Raw genomic sequence first — 24679 nt, forward strand, 5'->3', positions numbered from 1 at the left:
CAAGGATCTGTGAGCATGGTTGGGTTTACAGTTGTGTTGACAGTGATGAGCAGTGGCCCTCGTTGACTGTCCGGTGGCAGGGGCAGGCGCCTCAGGCAAGGGCACAGACTCCTGCCTCTGCAGCACCTCATTGATTTTACTGCAAACAGCTTGGCTCAGCTCCTTACAGCTTGCTGAGGTGGGTGCTAGAGATGATTCAAATAAACAGCCCAGCAAACAGGAGAGAGGAGTAGGAGGAGGTGGTGATGAAGAGCATTCTGTTGCCTTCTTCTAGGAGATGGTCTACTTAGGAGCAGCCAGGAGAGTTGGTTGGCCTTGTGGCTGGTGGTTGATCTAAATGGAGGTTGTTTTGAGATGTGTATTGTTCTGGTGTAGCTTTTCCACTCTCTGGCTGCATTGCAACTAGACAAACATCCTTGCAGATCCAGTGCCTTGGTGAAGGGGTTGAATGTGGGAATGGAGAGGGAAGAGATCTGAAGTAGGTACCATTGTGACCCACCACATCTGTGGGTGCAGAAGCAATACATCTTGGTTTGGAAAGATTATCAATATTTTATGGCCTATTTTTCTTCCAGAGAGATATTTTCCACACTGAGAATAAGTACACCCATCCCTGTGATCTCTTTGTCATTGAGGGCCCTGGTATTTATTCTCTTGGTTACACCATGTGCTCAAAATGCAACTGCTCTCGCATTAACATCTAATTAGCAGCAGCTAAAAAAAAAGGTGCCTGAAACAGGAGGAGAAAGAAAAGGGCAAGGAATCAAAGATTTAGATCATCTGGCTCTTCCTTAGGGATTGTTTTAGTGGTGTTTTGTCCAGTCTTGCTCAGAAGTCTCCAGGGCCATTACTGCTTCCCTTGGAGGCCATTTCATTGTGTATTGAGAGAAACCTTTATAAATGTAAAAGCTTTATACAATTGAGGTAAAAGAAACAGATTGAGTCATTATATTGTTCTTTGTAATCAGCTTTGCTTTTCATTGATTTCCTCCCCAAAGCCTTATTGAGGCCGGGAATTTTAAAGAAAAAGCAGGGAAATGGCACGTGGGAAGGATGGTGGGAACAGGCTGCCTGGCTCCGGTGGGTTCCTGTGCATCACCCTCCTTACCCCGAAGGCCCAGATGTGTTCTGATGTCTTCAGGAGCTGGTCTGCTTGCTAGCTGTGCCGAATTTAGCTGTGATGTTGCACACTGGGGAGCTGTCTGGTGTTCTCGCCACCTCTTGCAATGGTGTCCAGCTTGTCTGGACAGCTGCTTGCTGCTGTAGCCTTTTAATTTAGCTATTTTTAAAGATTATAGTCTAGCACAAGAAAAGGCTACAGGTGAGCATCAGCTGGTGCAAAGATGACCAGAAATCAAGGCGCAAATAGGACTGACTGGGCTTTTGCGGCACCCTTCCTGCTACACTGCCTTGGGGTGTGTGGTGCTTGGGGTCTGGGAGTTGTGCCCTTTGCAGGGCATGCAGTGACATGGGATTAGGCATGCAGCATCCTATTTCTCTGTCCCTGACACAGCGGATGCTTTTCTCTAGTGGTGTGTTCTGGGTGACGCTTCTTTAACTAAGTTTCTATATCCCCCAATGTCCCAGTGTTTTTGCTTTTTTTAAGCTTGCCAGCCTGATGGATAATTTTTTCTTTAAAGTGCCTTGGTTCTCATTTTCCCAAACCACCATCCTTCTTTCTCTGGTATTTTATGCTTTCCTCCTCCCTACTGATCTCTGTGACATCCCCATTCTCATCCTTAATGTCTCCCTTCACTCTCCAAGTCTGCTGCATCTCATCTTGGCTTTCCAAGGGGAGATGCTCCAAATTCAGGCAGGCTGCCAGTACAAAACACCCCAAAACAAATGTCTTTGTTCTTCCAGCTGCATGAGTATTATGGCTGTTGGCCCTCAACAGTCCTATAGGCCAGTGCCCACATGTACATAATGAGAAATGAGCAGCAGACAGCAGATGCTGTGCATCCAGCTGCTGTTTCCTTGCCCATGTGGTCCAGTGCTTGACCAGCTTTAATCCTTCCTGGCGGAAAGCATGAGGTGCTAATCCTGGGTTCTGCCAGAGCAAATGGAATGTACGTCCCTGCTTGCATAGGAAATGCAGAGGAGCTGTTTTGGGGAAACTGAGGTTTGCTTTGGTTTTATCTGGTGAGCAGCTGGTTTTCTTCGAGCAGCTGAGTCAAGCTGATACATCAGAAGTTTGGTACTTTGCCCCATGCCCTGACACAGTTGGTGTAACAGCGGAGGATGCAGCAGAGTTGCTCTGTGGTTGCTGTATTTCCCAGCTGTGCATGCAGCTGGGGGTGTGCCAGGATCACAGAAGTGACTCCTCCTGTGATCCAGACCAGTCCTGAGCATCGCTGCTCTTTCAGTGCAACTCCCCCTTCTATCTAATAGCTCTATAGCTCTGTGGGATTGCTTGCATCCCCGTGCCCCCCTCTTTTCTCACCCCTGGAGCACCCCATTTTCTGTGGGTGGGTGGAGAGGGAAGACATGGGATGGCAGCTTGGGCTCACAGCCATGGGGGAATTCCCCTATGCAGAGGGACTCGGCTGTGAGCCTGCCGAGCCAGCTTTCCTCCTGCGCAGCCAGGCTGGAGCCTGCCCAGGCATCAGGCCCTGCAACCTCCCCAGGCTTCCCGGGTCTGCGCATGGGATAGTGTGCCAGGTGGCTGCTCTTTCTGCAGGGCTTTTGGAGCAGTAAGAGCAGGAGGAGAGAGAAAAGAGAAAATACCATCGGTCCCTCTGTCTGGTGGGCAGGACCTCCTCTCTCCTGAGGAGAAGGATGTGGGGCAACTCACAGTGCTGGGCAAATGTGCCCTGTGCCAGCTGATCGGCATGTCTCTGTCGTGCAATGCTCAGGGCCCTGTACCAGGGTGTTTTGCAATGCTCAGAGCAACCTTCAATGTCAGAGCCCTGCCGAGGGGTGTCTTGTAATGCTTGGAGCCCTGCACAGTCATCCTGCGATGCATGGAGTGTCCTCACCAGCATGTCCTGCTCAGTGGTGACATTGTCCTGAGGCTTTCCTCTTGCCAGCAGTGCTGCCTGTGCATACTGCTGCAGTGGGCTGAGATACCTATGCACTGCTGGGCACCCATGTGGGAATAGCAGAGGGGTTCACTTATTTCATCCACCACAGAGAGGGACGGAAAGCTCAGGAACTGCATTGCGCAGCAGGTGAGACAAGTTGAGTGATGGGCACAATTTTTCCTCAAGAAGTGCCCTTTTGGGAAGGGGAAGGGGTTTGGGGTACCTCTGCTTTGGAACTGCAGGAGCAGGTACCCAGAGCTGTGCTGGGGGCTGGGCTTTCAGAACGTCAGGGCCAGATGTTTCCCAGATGTTACTCACTTCCTGTCTGGCTCCTCTGTGTTTAGCTTTTTATGTACTTGTTTGTTTTGGACTACAAACAAAATATAAAAAGGAGTTCTATAACCCTGTTCCCATGAGGCTGTGAGTTCAGGATATAATCTGAGGTCTATTCACTATTGTCTTGATCCCTCTCCCTGCCCTCGGTGTTGTCCCGAGCACGCACAAACTCACATGCTGCTTTTGTTAAAAATGCTTTTTCCCACATGACGTCTTTTCTCAATGGGCCACAGCACCGGGCATTTTTCCTTAGTACCTCCTCTGTTGCCCAGGGAAGCGGTGGGAAGGTCCTTGGCCAGTTAGGGATGGAGGCAGGAGGAGGAAACACTGTGTTTCTCAGTCTAACCTTCTCCTTGCCATGGGCTGTGCTGTTAGGAGGGTTCTTCTGTACACATCTGAGGATGGGAAACTCATTGTACTGATGGTATCCAGCATCCTGATGGATGACTCTTGTGCCAGAACTTTGCCTTACTGAGGCAGAGGGATGCCTTACTGTTTGGAGAGGGATGGGGGGGGGGGGTGGGGGGGGTGCGGGGGGGACAGGGAAATGCAGAGAAAGAGCCATGTAGACCGCTTTTAAAGAAAAGAGGATTAAAACACTGGATTAAGGTGTTTGTACTTGATCAGGTGAGGCAGGGGTTAAAAAAGAAAAGAAAGTAAGAAAATGTCAGGAGTGATATTACATAAGGGAATACTGTTGGCTTAGGGGTAAGGAGGAGGGAAAAAAACTTGCCTAAAAGCGCTGTATGTTCTGGCATGTCCAGAAGTCCTGGCAATTGCCATAACCAATAGCTGTTACAAAGGCAGCCGTAGAGTTTTCCTCTCCTGGAAAGAATCTGGAGCAGAACTGGTCCTGCTGCTTAGCGGGCTTTTTCAGTGGATGCTCTCCTACCTGTCCCCCTGGGTGTCGGGCATCCACTACGCTACCTGCTGGGCTCAAACAAACATGGGGGAACAAAATAAAGCTGTTAGCATCCCTTTAAAATGTGTATGTTCAGCTCTTTCTGGTCTCTTCTTGGTTCATTTTTTTTCCTGCCCGTTGGGGTTAAGGCCCCTTTTCCTCTTTTCTTTCTCCTTCTCTCTTAATTGCCTGTTAAATAATTTAAATATTTAGGACTAAAGGGCCTCAATTATCCATTAATTTACATTAGTAATTTATATATCAGGCTGAATGGACACACTGTTAGTGTAATGGGTCCCCGCGGACAGGCAGAAGCTGTGCTGCAGTGCGTTTTCCTGGAAGCACAGCCGTTTCTTTACACCTCCCAGCCTTTATTTCAAGCGTGTGGCAGGGAGCCCACTGCCTGCACACATGTGGGGCCAGGCTGCAGTGGAGCCCGGCATGCTCCTGCACGCTTGCAGGTGGCTAATGCAACCCTGTCTTCTTGAGAGAGGGTTGCTTGGGTGTGGGTTGGTTTTGTTTCTTTTACTTTCTCTTTTTTCTTTCTTTTCCAGTTTGAGCTGTGCTTGCAAGAGCCTGGCACTGCCCAGTGCAATACCTGTACTATAGGAAGCAGACCTAAATATCCCCCTCTGATCTCAGCTGCAAGCAAGAATGTTCTTGGCAGGTTCTGGCTTACACTTAACACTAGATTTGAAACTAAACCCTGGCTCTAAATTCAACCAGAACAGCTATATTTGCTGCATGGGTCTGCATTTTATGATTGCTACTTGCTGGCACTGAGGAATCCCAGTTGAGGGCTCCAGTAGGCACCAATCAGCTGAACTGGAGGAGCTCAGCGTGCTTCCAGGAAAACTCATCTATCTAGGAGCAGGAAGAGGCATGTGGGAAGGTGCTGGAGGATCCTCAACCCTGTCTGCCACCTCCTTGATGAGTGCATGTGTTGTAAGCCCCAGTTTAAGCCTCACCTGTAGATGAGGTTGCCTGGCCAGGACTGAATGTGTCACCACCATGGTGGTGGACAGGGCTGCAGGGGCATTCTGAGGCTAAGCCCCTTGGCTGCAGGCTAAAGCCATCCTTGGGGATGATGAGGAAGCAGGGCTCATAGGTGACTGGTGCTTAGCCTTAAAGACTGGTGTCCTCTGGGGGATAACAGCTGTCACCTTCCCTCCTGTCACACTATATCAGGACAGAGATGGAGCAATACCTATTTTCTACATTCAGAAATACCATTTTGGGGGGATTTGGGGGAGTTTTGGGTGCTTGTACGTGGTTGGTTTGAACACAACCTGATCACCACCAGCCCTGGGCTTGCTGGCAGCCATGGTCACCAACTCACAGTACCATGGCATTGCTGGCAGCTTGCAGGCAGCTAGTCCAGCCAGGGCAGGGGCAGCCAGGCATCATCATGATCCGTCCCTGCTGCGGCACACGCATTGGGCAGCATCTAGACTCCCCCACTCCAGGGCAGGAGGGAGGCCATTTACTGATTGGGCTCCAGGGAAGAGCAGATTGGAGCTAAACTCCATCACTGTGGGCCGTTGGGGATGTGGGAGCATGCCCTGCTCAGGGGGATGCTGGCCCATGGCCCTGAGTGCAGGGCTCTGCAGCAGCCCTGCCTGCCCTCCGGGAGCAGAGGTCACTTAATGACTCTGATTACCCACAGCACGGTGGTATTTAAAGCAATTAGTGCAAATCACTTATGGAAATGCAGCTGCTGGGGGACAGAGAGGAGAAGAGGACAGGACTGGGGGGCACTGTGCTCTTTCTCTTTTTATCACGTGCTGTGTGCTTGATGCTCAGTGTGCATGATCCTTTGCCCCTGCTCCCTTAAGAACTTTCTGGATCACTTCTGGTCCCTCCTGCTGCACATCCCTTGGAGGTACCTCTGAGCCCTGCAAGAGTCACTGCTAGCCTGGCTAAGGCTATGCCTTAGGTATCGTACATCCATTCTAGCTACGCTCCAGTTTTGAGGTACGAGATGCTCAGCGTATTTGTCACCCTAATTCACCATCCAGCATTGGGATTTGGTGTCCCAGACTTAATTTGGTAGTGTTGTGCCTTGTTAGCAAGCATTCTACTTTTTTAGGGCAATTTTTATTGATACCTAGCAGTCCTGTAGCAACAAGTGAGAAAGGAAAGAGAGGAAGGCATGGGAGGGAGTGCGATTTGTATGTCGGTGTATCACTGCATGTAGGTCCATACAGATTGCAGCATCAGTGGCATGCTGCCGTATGGGATGGCACAGACTCTCCAAAGCTGGGGCATTTCCAGCTCTGGCATCTCTGGCACCTGTGCTGAGGAGAGGATGCTTGTGGAAAGGCTGGTCTACCTGGGAGCTGGGATTTGGTCCAGGGGGGAGAGCGTGCTGGAGGACAATGGGAGGAAAAAGAAACTCAGCTCTGTGGGAACATGGGTTATGTCCAGAGAAGAAAAGGTGGAAATTCCCAGTGGTGAGAAAGGAAGAAACTGGCTGTGGCGGCTTGGGGTCCCATGGTATTTAAATGCCAGGGACCACAGGAGGGGAGGAGGGTGCCAAACAACACTAGGAAGCTCCTGAAGGCTTCCCACCTGACTGTTGATGGGAATGGGAACATGAGGAAAAAGGCTTTGTTTTTGTAGGGGTTTCCTTCCGCTGGAGCATGGGGTGTCATTCCCCCCCCCCCGGCCCGGTGTGGGTGGGGAGGCAGCGATGCCCAGCAGTGCCAGGTGAAGGTAGGCACTGAAAATAGGCACCCACCATAACCCCCTTCCTCAGACCCTCCCAGTTTTAATGTCCCGTAAAAGCAGGTGTGAGGTGCTAGGAGCCCAGATGGCTTTGGGGTTTAGAGGGAAAGGAATAAAACTAATTAAAGTAGTTGCTAAAATCCTTTTGCAAACAGCCAGAGACCCCTCTCAGTGCTACAATGGGAAAGCCAAGCTCAGGTCTCAGGCACCTGCTTGCCTACCTGCGCTTGGCTGTGGGGATTAAAGTATAACGGAAGCAAGAGGATGGGGAAGCGTCGCCATCTACACCAGTCTTGGTGATTGTTTGGTGTTTTTATTCTTCAAAAGGGATATTGCTGAAAGAGGGGGCAGAGAAAAGTCTTAATATTCAACATCAGCAGGGATTATTTATTTTTTTTCTTAAATCTTTTGCTATCCCTGTTCTTCCCCTCCCCCTTTTTTCCTTCTGTTTGTCCATTATTGTCACAGTAAAATGAGAAGGGAAGTAAAGGGCAGAGAAAGGACAATGAAAATCAAAATATTTCCAGCCTCCATTTGTGGTGATTGGTTGTTGTTGTTTTGTGGGCTTTTTTTCTTATCATAGTAACAAATCTGAAAGATTAAGGGCAACTTTAAAGACTTTAATAAAAGGACCTTAATCAGCCGCTTTTGTGGTGTTCCTCCCCCCACTGAATTAATGGAAAATTTGGGGCATCAAATGGACCTTTTCTTTTGTTGTTTTTTTAATGATTAAAAAATGATGCAATGATTAAAATGATTTAAAATCAGTGCTGCATTGCACCAAGCACCTTCCTGCACTGAATTTGAATGCCTATGGGGTGGGAGATGACCCTGGCTGGTGGGTCTGGTGGTGGCAACCCTGGCATGGGTAGTGGGTAGTGCTCCCAGCCCTGCTACAGGACAAGCTGCAGAAGAGTAGGAAAAGCGTTGGGGAAAAGTAGGGCAGCATCTGGCGAAGGGCCTGCAGAGAGGCTGGCTAGAGGAGGTGGGGAGCATCCTTACAGCCAGCTTTGGCTTCCCAGGGTTTGCAGAGCTGCCTGGGAGGAGAGGTTGTGTGAGAAAAAGACCAAAATGATGGCAAGGGAAAATACTTTCTCCTTTTGCACTTGCATGTCTCCTCTCTGCAGCCAGCTGCATGAACTTCTTGCTTTACCTTATTGGGCTTATATCATCCTTCACTTCTCTGCATCAGCTTTGTTAGGGTGCAACATGCACAGTCCTCCTTCTCTGGATCTTGCCACTCAGGACCATCAAAGATGGTATGGTCAGGTTGTCCCCCCCTCAGTGTTTAGCACCTGGATGCTAAGAGGTGAAACCTGCTCCCCTCCGGCTCATGGCCCTTGTGTGATGTGCGTGTCCAGGGAGGGATGGTTGGAGGTGGCATGCCTGGTGGGCAGCAGAGCATCCTTCTCTTCCCAAGGAGCACTGAGTGGTTCTCAGCCCTGCTTGCTGCCAGTTTAAAGCTGCTTTTCATGCCTGAAGCCAAGGCAGTCGCCTCCGGATTTGCATGTTGAGGGAAGTAAAAAAACAACCAACATTGCAAAACAGCCTCTTGGAAATTGCACTCTCAAGGGGAATGCTGGAGAATTTACATTTTTAAATATGTATGTAATTTGGGTGAAGGGGAAATGGCTTTCTGTCTGCGATACCGGCAACTTTCTTTCTCACAGAGTTAGCATTTTAAAACTGCATTGCTCATTTGAACGGGAGACCCTTTCCTCCCCTTCCCCCCCAGGGAGAGGTTGCATCTTGCACTTGATTTACCACAGTTTGAATGATAATTAATAATTCCTCGGACTTTCTAGCGTTAACTGGGGCAACAAGTCCCTGTTTGTTCCTTGTTTTCTTTTCCCTTCTCTCTTTTCTTGTTGAAATTGTTATTCTTTTCAAAACAGAAACACACTACACGCCATACATGTGAATAAACAGCGTATTACCGCATTATCCGCTGCTGGCTTTTTTTCTTTTATAAGCCAAAGCAAATAAATATAAGTTCACATAATTATTGTATCCATTAAAAATAATGCTGCAGCTCAGTAAACAGAACAAACTATACAACAATACTGTGACAATGGAATTAAAATAGCACAAAGAAAAGTGACTGTGCCCATAACAAGAACCAGCTTTAGATGAAATGTGGAGATATTTTTCAAACGTAACTGCTTCCCCGAAGGAAATGTATAAAATAGCACAAAAGAAGTAAGCACAATAGAGTGTAACAGGGCTTTGCTACATAGTTCCTCCTCCTTTTTTCTTTTTTTTTTCTTCCTTAATTCATTCTCCTTTCTGTAGGTATTTCCTGGGATGTGTGAGGCGTGCAGCTCTGCCCTGTTAAAAACTAGAAATGAGGAACAATTTCCTCCAATCTGCCTGTGCCCTGTTATAAATCTATATAATGAAAAAATGAAGAGGGTTTGTACCATAAGGGATCTCAGCTGTTTACACTTCTCAGGAGGCTTCGCCTTTGATTATCATAATCATAAAGATAAACAAAAGAGTAGTGGCTCCATAAATACTCCAGCATAATGCATAGTCAACGAGATAAATTTCTCTCCTCTGAACTCCCAGAAAGGGAAGTTGCAGCCAGAGACTGGGTGCTTCCTCCTGGGGAATTGGGATGGTTGTGATTTGGGCTGGACTTTTAGCCGTGGTTTGCAGTGTCATTGGGTTGCACAGGGACACTGTGGTGGGGCACCCCATGCAAGGGTTTTCCCTTGCTTTTAGTTTTCCTCTCAGGCTGCTTTGCAAAAGCCTAACCTGGGGGTTTAGCTAAAGAGATGATGATTCTATCTATCCATTTATTAATTGATTTTCAGTCAGGTGATGTGATTTTCAGTCAGGTTATTGATCGATAAGGCCATTGCATGCAAAAACATCCTTGGTGCTGCCTGGCTCCTTCTTCCCACCCTTTTCTCAGCAGAAACTGCTTTCTGGTTTTTGTCCTGTGTTCCCCCCACCCCGCTTCCCGTTCAGTCCTAGCTTAATGAAGGTGCACAGCAAGGGAGGCTGGCTGCAGGCTTTTCATTTGGCTGGGAGAGGAATCTGCTTTTTTTTTTTTCCAAGGGTGTAATTAGGGCTGGCTGGGTGCATCCCCTCATTACCCATGCTGGGGAGGAATGCTCTCTAATTATAATGTTTGCCTGCCACCGGGCCAGGGGAAACTGCTAACCCATCTGGGATGCCACTGCGAAATGTCTGTCTGTCCTGGTCTGGGTGGGCTCCAGGAGGAGCTGGAGGTGATGGGGATGGAGGGACAGGGCTTGCGCGGGGCTGGATTTACTCTAGGGTTTGATGGCAGGTTTTGCAGGAAGGGTGTGCATAGGGACTGTAAAACTCCTGGAAGAGGGCAGTTGATGGAGGAAAATGAGCTGGTTTGTCAGACGGAGATGCTTTGGGGAAAAGGTTAAGTGGTTCTTCCCAAATTTAGTGATTAATAAATAAAAGATTGGTGAGAATGGAAAGGCTCTGTTGTGTTGCATAGAGGGGGGACAAGTGGGTTTGCAACCTGCAGTGCTGTGGAAGCAGCATGTTGGTCTGTCCATGTTGCCAGTGAGTCCTGCTGCTCCACGTGGAGGGAGTGTGTGGGGGGTGTGTGTGTTTGCTCCCCAACCACAGCCCATGCAGCCAGGCTTGCAGGAGCTGTCCCGGCTGGCACAAGGGGTGGGCTCTACTTCTCCGGGGGGGGGGCAGAGGGGAAGACCCTATAAATACACAACTCTGAGGTGGAGCAACACCTTCTGTGGACCCCAGAACACTGCTGTTAGTGAGGGCTGAACATAACAGCGTGTTGAATGCTGTGGTTTTGTGGTCCAGCCTTTGCTGAGTTGCTATTGCATGTGCTTGTGGGAGGTGTCAGACGCCACAGGGATGGGCAGACCACGAGCATGTCAATAGCTAGATATCCCGTGGCTTTGCTCCAGGCTGGAGATGAGATGCCAGGTACCAGTGTTCCTCCTCCATACCTATGAAGGCTCCATGCCCAGTTCTTCAGCCTCTGCAGGCAGTTTGTGTCTGTCCCACCCTGTCCCCTGGATCCTTCTGCAGAGGGAGAGGTTAATGAGCGCCAAGCTGAGTTAATGAGGCCAGGGGTTACATCAGCAAGGTGTAGCCCTCGGGACGGTAGTGCTGAGGGGCTGGTACATCCCTGCATCTCACTTTCAGTTCTTCACAGCATGTTTCTGAGCCTGCTTTAAACAATTCAGAGGGTTTATAAGGCATGAGATTTTGTGGGCCCTGTGTAAGGAGGTAGTGGGGAGAGAGCTGAGGAGGAAGCTTCACTCAGTACAAGTGTCTTCAAATCTTCCAAACCCATCCTGAGTGACACCCTTTATTTTGGGTCATCCTCCTTTTTCCCTACTTTGCCTCCCATGGGACGAATCCCTAGAGGAGGCACAGTGGGCCGTGGCTTTGCTTGGCATTTCTTGGCCTCATGGAGACTTTGCCTTTGAAGATGCCACAAGCTGCTGGCATCTTCTCAGCAATGCAGTTTCATGGTGGGGGACCGTGCTGGTGTGCAGGAGACTGAATTTGTGGGATGGGAAGCGGAGCAGGGAGGAGAAGGGGATGCTTGGGGAAGAGAGGATGGTGTTTTGAGGAGAGAAGGTGCTCAGGATGCTTTTAGGAGGAAAAGCTGAGCTATGGTCTACTGCTGGGCCTGAAATTATCTGAGGAGGGCACTCTTTGATGGGAGGCCCTTGGGAGAGGGGCAGGCCTGGACTGGTGATGCCGGCTTCCCCTGAGCCTTAAGACTGCCTGAAATGTGGTGAGATGAAGATTGCATCACATGTAATGATGCCTGCTCAGCGGGGATGCCTTTGCATCCCTCTGAGGGTTGCAGCAGGGATTTCCTCTGTATGGCAGACATTCTGCCATGGGAGTGAGCCATGCCACTGCTCTGGCATGGCAATTTGCTTGATCTTAAATGGCAGCAATGCTAATCCCTAAATGAGTCTGTTCATACATATTCCCTGGAGGCGATAGGAGGGGGGACTTTCAGACTTTCAGACACCTCCTTGAGCCAAGCCGGTGGCTGAAATATCCCCGCCAGCTCGGTCTCTGGAGCCTGAGCTGTCCCCATCCCTGCTGGGGGATTGGAAAGGCAAGCAGCTCTCCTCCTCCAATGCTGGAGATAAGCTGTCTTTTCTATTTGTTTTTAATTTCTACAGGAGGATTTCTACCCACCCCGCAGGCAGGGATGGGTTTAGCTGTTGCCTCTCAGGCCTTTGCATGAAATAGCGCTCACCCTGAGACAGGCATGAATGGGGGGCGATGGAGGTAGAAGGGGTTAAGCGTCCACCACCACTGAAATTTAGTGCCAGAGAAACCCTGCATCCTGACTTAATCCTTACATCAAATTCCTGCCTGCCCAGAGCTGGAGGGATGCGTGGACATGAGTGATGGGCACAGGGCTTCAGCTGCTGTTAATGCTCCTGTAATCTTCCAAATATTTGGAGGGATAACAATTGCAGGAGAGGATTTTAACGCTTTCCTGCAGAGGTTTACTTGGCCATTGCTGCAAGGGGAGCAGCCTTCTGGGCTTGCCATCCCTTGTGCTGTGTTTTTGGGGTGATGGGAGGGGGGTGTCAATGCTCAACCCCAGCTCTGGTGCTGCTGCCCATGCAGGCTGGTGGTATTGGTTGGGGTCATTGATCTTCAACCAAGTTGCAAAAGCTGGCTTCAAGCATCTGCAAGTCACTCTCCGGGGAACAGATGCTGTGGATAATCCAGATCAACCCCATCAGATTAAAATGTGCGATGAGGGATGGGGGAGAGGAGGTTGGAGCGGAAAGAAGTCGTCGGTGCCTATTCCCCTCCTCCCTTTTCTGTCTCACTGCTCCTACTACAGTCATCCTCAGAGCTTCAGGGTTTAGTCCCATGGGTTAGAGCCCTGGAGCTGTCCCCTCTGTGTCTCTCCTCCCCCAGATACAGATACAGTGCTGAAGCCAGTGCTCCAGCCCATCCTGTAACACATTACACTTCAGCACCCAGCCACATGCCCCAAGCAGTGTGAGACTGTGGGATGGTGACAGCCTGGGACTTCCAAAACCCTCAAAAGGGAGCTGGGAAACAGGCACCCACCTCCAGCGGGAAAGAGGAAGGCTGGCAGATGGGAACCCCCTGTAGATGTCTGCTGGGGAGACAATGATTGCAGTCAGTGTAGCACACTCTCAAATATTTATTAGTTTGTCGTTGCTGGGAGCTTTATTGCTTGTCTGATGACAGTACTGGAAATCCCGGCTGCGCAGGGCTCCTTCCTTGGCTCCGCATGCAAAAGTGTTTCTCTTGCATGTGCTGCTCTTGCAGTCAATGGCCAAAACTGTCATCTCAGTGGGGTCAGAGCAGTGTTGGGCAAAGCAGAAGTAGCCAGATGGAGCTGATGGTGCTGCACCACTGGGAAGGTGCTTTTGTGTTCTTTATTTTGCAGTTTCTGCTGGATAGTCAGGGCAGCGGGAGCAGCAGCCATTCCTCCACACGGTGTGAGCAGTCTGCTTTCCCCCTGCCGGCTGTATGTGGAGTTTCTTTGGGGGTCCCCTCGAGCATTAGCAGAGTGAGATGTTTCCCATGCAGCGGGTGGCCAGGCACTGGGAAGGCGGATGAAAGACTGGGTTGATGGCTTATGATAAACATGCCCAGCATGGGTCTCCTCCCTTTTTTCATCCAAAGTCCCTGTTGTTTCTCTGCCTTAATTCTTCCCCAGTGTGCTTAAATACCAGCAACTGTATTGTGCTGGAACCAAACACCCTGCCCAGCTGCAAATGCTTTTTTTCAGCCACGTAAGGCTGTTTTCTGGATTGAGAAATCAGCCTCCCGCTTGCTTTGCTCCCATTCATAAGCAAGCAGGAGCCTGGGGGAGCTGTGGGGATGGGGCTCTGTGACATGGTCATAGTTACAAGCCTGCCACAGAAAAAATACCATTTCCCTGTCTCATGTTAGAGCTGCTTTTTGGCCTCAGATCTCTCTTGGCCAGAAATAAAAGATCTCTCAGCTGTTGTGAGTTTGCAGGATTTAAATTTTCCCAGCAGCCAGGATGCTCCTAGCTTTAAAGGTTTGGGTTTTTTTTTTGTTCAAAACTTAATCCGAACAGGTTTTTATAGCCACCAAAAGCAGATGCTGGATCTGGCCAGGGCTAGGTAGATCATCCTATTCCACCACCCTCATCCCCAAAGTCACTGTGCCCCTTTGGAGAAGAAACCCAAAGTGTTGAGCTTGACACTGCCATCGTGGGTTTGGGAAGACCCCCTGTCAAGGCAGAGGGTTGGATGGGACCCATCACTGCCGGGGTTGGCAGTACCACTGGTGATATTTCAGCCCCAAACACCACCAGTGTGCTGGAGGACCAAGGTTGCTCCCACCACAGCCCAGAACATCACCCATTCTGCTGCAGATGATGGTGGGTGAGTCATGAAACTGTGATTTTCACCGGGACATGACTCATCCCCTCCCAGATCCAAGATCTTCTTGGATGACCTAAAGTCTTGTTTAGCATCACCGAAGTGTCAGTGGGGTGGGAGAAGTGTGTCTTTAGTGTTGGCTGCTGGAGGAAGACCTCACCTTGCCTGCAGTTTTGGCTCAGGGGAGACACATGCGCTTCGGGATGTCACCCCCATAGGGGAAGGTCCTTCTGAAAATTTTTTCAGTGACATTGGGTCTCCTTGCCTGCATCCTGGGGTGTTGCAACTGGCATGGGGAGAAAACAACAAAATAGGAAGGAATAAAGAGAAGAAATAAAAACCTACTGGCATAGATACAGAAATAAAACTTAATGGGGAACCTTAGGCCCACATCACAGCCAAAGATAGTATACTATACACTATCCCACACGACATCCTTGTCTCTAAATTGGAGCAACATCAATTTGATGGATGGACCACTCGGTGGATAAAGAACTGGCTGGATGGCCGCACACACAGAGTTGTGGTCAATGGCTCAATGTCCAGCCGGAGACCAGTAACGAATGGTGTCCCTCAGGGATCGGTGTTGGGACCGGTCTTGTTTAACATCTTCATCGCTGACATTGACAGTGGGATTGAGTGTGCCCTCAGCAAGTTTGCCGATGACACCAAGCTGTGTGGTTCGGTTGATACCCTGGAGGGAAGGAATGCCATCCAGAGGGACCTTGACACGCTTGTGAGGTGGGCTGATGCCAACCTCATGAGGTTTAACCATGCCAAGTGCAAGGTCCTACACCTGGGTAGGAGCAATCCCAGGCACAGCTACTGGTTGGGCACAGAAGAGATTCAGAGCAGCCCTGCAGAGAAGGACTTGGGGGTGTTGGTTGATGAGAAAATGAATATGAGCTGGCTTCAGTGTGTGCTTGCAGCCCAGAAAGCCAACCGTATCCTGGGCTGCATCAAAAGGAACGTGACCAGCAGGTCAAAGGAGGTGATCCTGCCCCTCTACTCTGCTCCTGTGAGACCTCACCTGGAGTATTGTGTGCAGTTCTGGTGTCCTCAACATAAAAAGGACATGGAACTGTTGGAACAAGTCCAGAGAAGGGCCACAAGGATGATCAGGGGACTGGAGCACCTCCGTATGAAGACAGGCTGAGGAAAGTTGGGGCTGTTCAGCCTGGAGAAGAGAAGGCTGCGTGGAGACCTCATAGCAGCCTTCCAGTATCTGAAGGGGGCCTATAGGGGTGCTGGAGAGGGACTCTTCATTAGAGACTGTAGTGACAGGACAAGGGGTAATGGGTTAAAACTTAAACAGGGAAGTTTAGGTTGGGTATAAGAAGGAAATTCTTTCCTGTAAGGGTGGTGAGGCACTGGAATGGGTTGCCCAGGAGGTTGTGAATGCTCCATCCCTGGCAGTGTTCAAGACCAGGTTGGACGAGGCCTTGGGTGATATGATTTAGTATAAGGTGTCCCTGCCCATGGCAGGGTTGTTGGAACTAGATGATCTTAAGGTTCTTTCCAACCCTAACTATTCTATGATTCTATATATTGGAGTGGTTATCATCTCTGCCACTGCCCTCAGCAGTGCCTACAGGAGGCTGGTCCTGGCCTGGGGCAGGGCTGGGAGTTGGGGGTGACTGCTCTGCCAAGAGACTAATGGGCTTCAAGTGTTTACATTACTTATAGCAAGCCTGCCTTATAAACCCACCCGCCTTTACAGTTGTAAAACAGAGCCCAGGAGCTACCCCTGCCCTGGGGATGGTTGGCAAGCAAGCCCCACAGGCATCGCAGGTTTTCTAAGGATGCTTTACAGCATGTGCTACCTGTGCCCTTTCCCAGCAGCAGAGCTCAGGTCCAACTTTGCAGCCTGTGCGCTGCAGGGATGCAAAGAGCATCACTTCAGAGAGGTTTTCAGATGAGTGCATGAGTGAAGTTTTGTTGGCTGCCTCTGATGCCAGCTGGATTGTCTCCTGCCAGCCCCCTTTGCCAGGGAATTTAGATTTGTGGCATCGAAGCAGTTTTTAAAAAAACAACCCCCCCCAAAAAAACAACAAAACAACTCAGTGGGTGCAAAATTGAATAGTAAATGAAAAAAAAGAAAGAGTAAGTGATGTTTGTCACACTGATACAGGTGAGAGGCTGCTTAGCAGAAGAGGGGAGCAGGACCGGTGGCTTGATGTGGGCATAGAAGTGTGGGACCATTTAGGGTGGGGGCTGGCACCTCCTCATGCCCCCATCCCTCTGCCCGTGGCGGAGTGCTGGGAAAATTACAGGTCTGCAAATGAGATAGGGGAGAAAATGGCCGGCAGTGGAGAGGTGGTGGAGAGACAGCCAGAGAGAGAGAAATTAGCCCAGAGTTTAATTCATTGTTTCCAAAAGAGCGGTTAATGGATTATGACAAATGTCCTACCGCTCTCCCTTAGTGCTGTGTTAAATGGAAATGGAAAGTCAATTTTCCTAAATGGATTTTAAACGAGTGACCTCGTGTGTTTTTTTCCCTCACTGATTTTTGCTTGGGAGGCAGCTTGGTCATCTTCTTTTCTTGATGCATCTGATTATTTTTTTGCTGCTTCTCCTTGCATCTTGGGATTCTGATTTTCACCGTGCAGCACTGCTCTTGCCAAGGGTGACAAAGGGAGTGGGCTTCTTTATTCCTTGCCAGCTCTGGAGATGTTATCATGGGGCTGGGGATATTTGCTGTTTTCCTGCACACTGCAGTGCCTGGAATTGAGGATCACAGCTGTCACTCGGGGAAGAGAGGAGGAGGAAAAGCTCATAACACTACTAGGTGTAAAGAAAAGCCTCGTGATGTGACCTGACTGCTAGCGAGATGCCCAGGAACAACAGGTTAAGGAGTAGCATCCCAGTGCATGTATGTGGCTTTTTATCAGTCCTGTGATACTTGGGTTTGATCTTAATGGGCAAATTGTTTGGAAACAGGAAACATTCCTATGCTGGATGCTGCAGATGATCCTCAGTGTTGGTCACAGCATCTTTCCAAGCCAGTGCTGGGGGTGTGAGTCACCTTGAGGCTCCCAATCCTCAGGAATTACCTCCCTGGGTAAGCACTGAGGTGCTTGCCCCTTTTCAGGGCTTTCCTTGGCCTGACCTGAGCAGTCAAGACCTCTTTTTCTAGTAATTTTTGCATTTAGATTGTTTTTGAAAGCAAACAAGCAGGAAGATGGAGATGACCAGGGCAATGACCCAGTCTGTTTTTTTGGGGTGGGATTTTATGAATCCGGATTGCATTTTGGGTGATAGCATTTCTCTGGAGGTGGCTGGGCTGAAGCAATAGCTTACCTGTGATAGGCAGATAGATGGTCCTTGGGGTCTGTGCTGGCAGGGGCTGCTGGTGCCCCTTGTGTTGTGTGATGCTGAGATTCAAGCGTTGGCAGGGGGCTGAGATCCCACACACAATTCCACCAAAGAGCGGGATGTGTGAGATTTATGCTGGGGTTGGGGTCTGCGCTCCCAGCACAAGCCCTACCAGCATTTTACTTGGAGCATGCCCTTGCGTTCCCCAGGGCCTTGGGAGGGAGGCTTGGGAAGGGGGACACCAGCCCTTCTGGAGCCTCTTTATGTCCTCGTCACCTTCCCTGGACTTGGGTTTATTTTCCATTATACCTTGTGGTGTCCTTTAGCGAGATCACCCAGGCTTTGGAGTCAGCCTGGTCTTGGGGTATGGATGGAGGGGCTGGTACCCAGGCAAAACCAGGATGCACTCCACAGCAGCAGCAGGTCTAGCTAGCAGAGAATTGCTTTTTTCTTTTTCTGGGAGACTCCAGCCCTCTTTTGCTTTTCTGAGCATCCTCAGCAAGGGCTGTTGGTGACACCACTGCACACAGGGCAGAGCTGGGAGGGAAGAGCTGACATAGGCAGGAGTTGAGTCCCTGCTGGGGTGGGACTAAGGGCACCTCCTGACCCTCTTGCTCTCCTGACAGGGCTGGAGTACAGCGATGTGCTGCCCGATTCCTTCCCCTCGCCCCCAGCAGAGACCCTGCCTTACTTTCTGCTGGAGCCGCAGGATGCCTACATCGTGAAGAACAAGCCGGTGGAGCTTGTCTGCCGAGCCAACCCCGCCACCCAGATCTACTTCAAGTGCAATGGAGAGTGGGTCAACCAGAACGACCACGTCACCAAGGAGAGCCTGGACGAAGCCACCGGTAAGCAAACCCACCCTGGCATCCCCCTGTCTGTCCTTCCCCTCTCTTCTTTCCAGGCACTTCTGCCCTTTTCTGTCTTGCACATCCATGCTGTAGATGTTTCTCCTTCAAGGAGACCAATAGTTCTGTGATTCATGTTTATCATTCCCCAGGTGATTGCAATCTCATGAGGTCGCTTTTGTATGTTTCCCACTTCCTTGGTCTGTGCACAACTTGTCTCTCCTATATCATCAGTGAACTTTAGTAGAGGAGCTGCCCCTTTCCCAGCCATTGATGAAGGCATGATGATGGTATGGGTCACTGTACCTCATAGAAGCTTGGGGAAGTCAGCCTGTGTGCTTGCACACTTATCTGTTTGCAGGACGTGGGGCTGTTAAATGCAATTTGAAAGAAGCACGTTTAAAATGGATAAAAAAAAGGAAACACTGCTACAAAATGCCTAATCAACATGTAGGAGTCATTGCCACAAGGGGCAGCGAAGGCCGGCAGCTCACTCAAGTTCATAAAGGGATTAGACGTTTAATGGGTAATGAGAACATTTTCAGGTAGGATTTGAAATGCTTTTTAATGGCAGATGAGCTCTTCCCTGCCTCAGAGGACAAGTCAGCTGCTGGCTGTCTGAAACTGGAGGGGTGAGAATGTGGTTTAGGCATTCTAAGAGGTTTCTTATTGCAGGAGATTGGGCTCCACAGATCTTCCTGCCCCATGCTTTGAAATGTCTCGGCATGTGAACAAGATGTGGGATTACATATATCATGTACTAAAGCAGATCTGCTAAAATTGGGATGCTTTAGCTCAGCTCGTGTCTTGTCTGCACCAATTTTGGTACCTGTAGCCAGATCAGGAAGAGGAAGAAAACAGTCACATTTCTCTGCAAATCATTGAACATGCAGCATCCCTCATCTCTAGAGGGCTTTAAACCAACATAGCCTTTTGAACTGCTGTGGTGTTGGCCACAGAAGGCAGGCTGAGCTTAGGAGAGATTTTGTCAGCCTGGAGCACAAGTATTTTTATAGAATCTCCTCTCGTCCCTTTGATTTTTTAACACAGTCTTGCCCTTCCCTGGCACCTCCTCAGCTCTTCATCCAGTGCTGTCTGTGAGCCAGTCTTTGCTTGGGTGCTTCTCTGAACCTGCTCTGGAAAAGGGAAGATCGTTTCTTCTCTCTGTGGCTTTTTGAGTCTTTCTTCCTAACGTTGCTTCATCTGTTCCTGGAGTGTTTTTCCTCCAGAAGATCTCTGTCTGAAGGATGGTCAAACATGCACTGTTTTGGAGTCCATCTCCACCTCCCAGTTCTTGGGGAGGCCAGATTTGAAACCCTCGCTGCTCTAGGGCAAAGCCAGTGCAGATTAGTGACTGGGCAGCCTTCACTGAGGGGTTATTAATTTATTTATAACATGTGGCCACAGTGGGTTGAGCCAGAAGTTTGCACACCCTGCGTGTGGCCATGGTGTGGATGCTTAGAGGAAGAGCACTGAACCAGGACAAGGAGGGAGTGGTGGACCCTGCTCTGTTATCCCCCAGCTTTCTAATGTCTATGATTAAGGGACTCCCTGGTCTGGTGACAATATCTTAGCAGTGTGGTCCAGCCCTGGATGGATTCCCTTCTGTTGATTTGTCTAAATGCTGTTAGGATTCATTTCTCCTCTGGATCATCCCAGCATCCTGTAGCAGGAAGTTTCATGGTTTAGTGATGTGGAAAAGCACTGTATTTCTGGCCCCACCATTTGCTCCACCCCTTGAATGAATACCCCTTTCTGAATAACCTGCTTCACGCAACTCTTGAGTAAAATAGGCTGGAGAAAACAGAGCAGTAAGGGAGCAGAAAGTCTGTGCAGCAGGAGCTTACCCTGTTTTAGTGGGGGACTCATTTGCTTTGGGCCAACGCCTCCCTCTCAGATCCCAGTCTGCAGATGCAGAATGTGTGCCATCAATCTGGGGAGGAAACATTGCACACCTTCTTCAGCCAGGCTTCAAAGATGGTATTGCTGCTATCAGTGAACAAACTGACAGTGCGGAGGTGATGCTGTGCAAGTAAACTCTACCAGCGTGAGCATATCTGCCCAGCAGCTGCCCTAAGAAAAAAGGAGCCAGAACCACAATGGCTTACTGTGCTAAAAACATCTCTGTTTGCAATGCCTGCTGTTTGTAGGGAAAGCTGCCACAAAGGGCATGGGGGAGAGCTGGCCACAAAGTGACGGGTTAACACAATTCGACGTTCGTGGCTTTTTAACTGTCCTTGGTTAAAAGCTTGGAAAAAGGCACCTTAAGAAAGAAAAAGAAAAAAAAAGCAACTTTTAAGATGACGTGTCTTGAATGAGCTGGGCTTAGTAATGCTCTGACTGCATCTGATCCAAAGCGTTTCATGTGGAAGAAAGCTAAAATAGGCCAAGTCAGATAATTCAGCTGGGTGAGAAGGGACAGTCAGTAAGAGCGGCTGTGTTTGGATGCCTGTAAGCCCCCTAAATAGTCAACTCTGTGATCCATAAGCTTGGTCTATAGTATTGGGTAATCTTTGCTTTTGGGGATTACAGAGGTAGCAGGGCATTTGCAGGATGCTCCCCACCTTTCCAGGGCTGCTCAACCCACCCCACCAGTGCTTTCCAGAGAGACAAGATGGTTTTGCGCTATCTCTGTCCTGGGTCCTTCTAAAAGCCCTAAGTTTTCCAAAACTGCTTGGCCCAAAATGCCTCCCCTTCCCCTCCTCTTATTAGTGACAAGGCAAATTGTATTTCCTTGGTGCACGTTTGCCAGCTCTTCTGCGGGAAGGCGGCAGAGAGGTAGTAATCGCTCCTCACAGCACTGAGAATGAGCTAACAGCATCACAGCTGGGGAGCAAGCAGCTCTCTATTGCTGTGAAATTGAGGCCTTTTTATAAATAGAACCTGCAAAAAAAAAAAAAAAAAGGGCAGGTATTGCTTAAAATAAGGAAAAGCAAGTCCCAAGTCCCTCCTGCCCTTGGCGATGCTTTGGACAAGCCTCAGCATCCTGCGGTCCAGGGGACTGTGTCCTGGACGTGGTGGTGCCACCTTTGTCATTGCAACTGCCATGGCCGGGGTGTCCTGGCAAACTTCACAGAGGCGTCTGGGGGTTGATGGAGGTGTGTAACTCTGTTTGGAGTCAGTAGGCGTCAGACGCCACCATCACTGGATTATTTCTTAAGATCTTTTATTTGTCTTGTTCTATTTGTGTTTAAATGGCAGCTGACAAAAGATGGTTCCCTGCAGCAAAGCCTCAGAGGAGGCATCCTTCAAACCCCAGTGAGTGGGAAAGGGTCTGGGCAGGGATGGAGATGTCAGTGCTGGGGGAGAGGGCTGATGGAGGAGGGTGATACCTCTTGAAATGGTCAAAAGGTTCTGGTCCTGCCCAGCCATGCTGGGGAAAAAAGAAAAGAAGACTCCTCCACATCAGCCATTGCCCTGGCTTCAGCTCGAAGTCAAAGGGAGGGAGCAGCCTCCCTGATTTACAGAGGTGCCAAATCAAGATGCCTCTGAGATGCCTCCAGCTCTCTGCATCTGTTAGCCTCTGAGCCCTCTTGGGTGCTGCCTCATTTTACCTCCTCCTGGGTGCTCTTGCCAAGTTGATGCCATCCCTCTGTCCTCTTCTAGGGATGCTGGTGCGGGAGGTACAGATCGAGGTCTCCCGGCAGCAGGTAGAGGAGCTCTTCGGCTTAGAAGATTACTGGTGCCAGTGTGTGGCCTGGAGCTCTGCAGGCACGACAAAGAGCCGCAGGGCATACGTCCGCATAGCATGTAAGTACCCAGCATATATAGTGCTTGCTCAGACACAATGCTCCCAACAGTGCTCCCTGTCCCTCTGCAAGAGCTGCATTTACCTACCTGCACTGCTTCGGCTCACAGTCTACTGATTTAGTTTAAATGAGTCTTTCTTCCACCTTCTTTTCCACTTTGGGGCCCCAAAAGGTTTCCAGAGGGCACAATCCACCAATTTAGAAATTGTTTGCAAAACCTGAGGTGTGACCCTGGATCCCAGGCTGAAAAAGCAATGTGTCAAGCCAGGTGTGCGCTGCTTCTGGCAGCTTTAATAGCAGCCAGGTCATTCATTCCTGGCTTCCCCAAGACACAGTGGGTGCAGTTGAGTGGGGTTGGCTGTCTCCAAAAGTTGGCTCCTTGTTGAAAGCAGTGCTTTTTGATCAGTTGGAGATGACCCATCCTTTCTGGATGGCCCTGGTCTTAGCTCCCCACCCCAGCTTGAGCTTTGCTCAAGGCATTGTCCCTATCTGCCTAGGTAAGAGGCTCTGGCATTACCTGGGTTAACACCGCATTGCCCGTCAGCATGCTCAGCTCTTCCCAGTGCTTTATTATCGTTAATAAACCAACAGTTAGCACCTTGCACACTTTGCCTGAATCAGCGATTCTGTGTCTCTGGAGTCCCTGCTGTCATATGTCACTTCTTTAAGCTGCTGTTTGTGGGTGTCAGCCTGATTAAGGGTGAGTTAATCAGGCTGTTACCCAGCTGAGTTTGCTCTCTTAGCAAATGAGATGGCAAAGCTATAGGAGAACAGTCAGGCTTCCCCAGTCGTAAACAGATTTTGCTATTAGAGGGCTAATAATCCAACATGTTGTTCAAAACGGCGGTGGCTGCTGTATCAGCTATGCTGCTGAAGGACTTAGTCTTAACAGGGGAAGTAAGGTGGTACAGGGATGGCTATGGAGGAAGCTGGTTTGTTCAGCCCCAGCCAAGGGTTTGGTGTTTCTGGGAGCCAAGCAGTTGAGGTGAACCAAGGTTTTGCTGCCCTGCACAAGCAGGAGCTGAAGCCATAGAGGGCTGGGTGCTGTAGTAGAGGATTGCAGCACCATCTAGTGATGCTCCTGCTACTGAAGAAATGAGAGGGTTGAAGAAACAGTGGTTAAGCTGAGATTTAGCCCAAAAGGAGAAGACAAGAGGGGGGTATGAACCTGCAAACACATGAAGGAGGAAAGGCATCGTCCTTGACCACCATGTGCTGTCCTGAATTCATACTGGAAAAGTTACTTCTTCAGATTCTTTCTTCCAGGACATGTTTTGCTGTAGCTGTGCTATGCCAGAGGGATTTCCCTATTTGTGGACCCCTGGAGCCAAGGCAGTGCTGTTCCCCCACAAAGGTTTTGCAGGTTGCCTGGTTTCTGAGGTGGGCTGGTAATACCTGGGTTTTCCTTTCCCTCCCAGACCTACGGAAGAACTTTGACCAGGAGCCGCTGGGCAAGGAGGTCCCGCTGGAGCACGAGGTCCTGCTGCAGTGCCGCCCGCCTGAGGGGGTGCCGCAGGCAGAGGTGAGCATCTCAGCAACCCAAAGGAATGCCCAGTGAGGTGTCCTCTCCCATACTAAGGAGAGACAGGGCATGTCCTTGCAGATGGCTTGCTGCCATGATGGATGGCCTCGTGCCGAGTCCGTCAGCTTTCATTATTCAGCAAATTGTTTATTTTGGGTAGTGGCTCTGTTATTCTGACATCTAATAACATATGTAACCTCAGCACCTGTTCAACCTACCTCTCCCATGCTTCCTGATGTGGTGTTAACCCGTTCCAGGGAAGACCTAACAAGGAGGCATCCCATGACTTGCCTGAAGGGGAGCAGTTAAGAGCCAAGGGCTGGGAAAGTCAGTACAGATGGTCTTCCCTAGCATGGTGGTGGTGCTTTTCTTGCCCACAGCTATATCAGCCCCCAGCAGCTGTGCATTCGTGGTAGCCACAATGTTCCATCCTTGGCCAAAACAGCAGTAGTGCATCCTAGTCAGGCTGGGTTTGGCCCAGCTTCTGGGCAGAAATCAATACAGTCAGAGGCAAGGTTGGCCAATCAGTGGTTGTGGTGCTGAGGATATTGGTGGTCTTGGTAATGAGAATGGGGAGGGCTCTGGGGCAGGTCATAGGCTGGTCTGAGGGGTTTTGCTCTCTGTCAGGGATTGTGAATTCAGCCCCTCCTACCTGATGTTTCTCCTTGCTCATGCCTTCACCCATGCTCAGTGATATTGACTCATGCCCTTTGCAAACAGCCTAGTTAAGCAGTCACATCATAGCTTTCTTGGAGACCCTGGTGGTGGTGAGCACATGGGATGAGCATTTCCACTGAAATTCATTATGAGCTTTTCCTCGCTGAGTGTTTAGTTCTTAATCGGTTTAATCACCATCATTAACCATTC

General features: G+C 49.7%; 1 protein-coding gene across 3 annotated transcripts in view; it reads left to right on the forward strand.

Moving 5' to 3' along the window:
- Positions 1-24679, forward strand: part of UNC5B (unc-5 netrin receptor B) — a 56099-nt gene that overhangs the window by 20720 nt on the left and 10700 nt on the right. For 2 of the 3 annotated variants that reach the window (XM_062611629.1, XM_062611631.1), the window contains exons 2-4: positions 18320-18541; positions 22148-22291; positions 23709-23812. In XM_062611629.1, coding sequence (XP_062467613.1) covers positions 18320-18541; positions 22148-22291; positions 23709-23812 — 470 coding nt within the window. The remainder of the gene's footprint in view (positions 1-18319; positions 18542-22147; positions 22292-23708; positions 23813-24679) is intronic. The other variant, XM_062611630.1, reaches the window with a different exon arrangement.

The sequence above is a fragment of the Pezoporus occidentalis genome, unplaced genomic scaffold (genome assembly GCF_034315485.1).
Source record: "Pezoporus occidentalis ecotype Australia unplaced genomic scaffold, CSIRO_AGI_Poc_V1 ctg155, whole genome shotgun sequence".
Classification (NCBI taxonomy): Eukaryota; Metazoa; Chordata; class Aves; order Psittaciformes; family Psittacidae; genus Pezoporus; species Pezoporus occidentalis.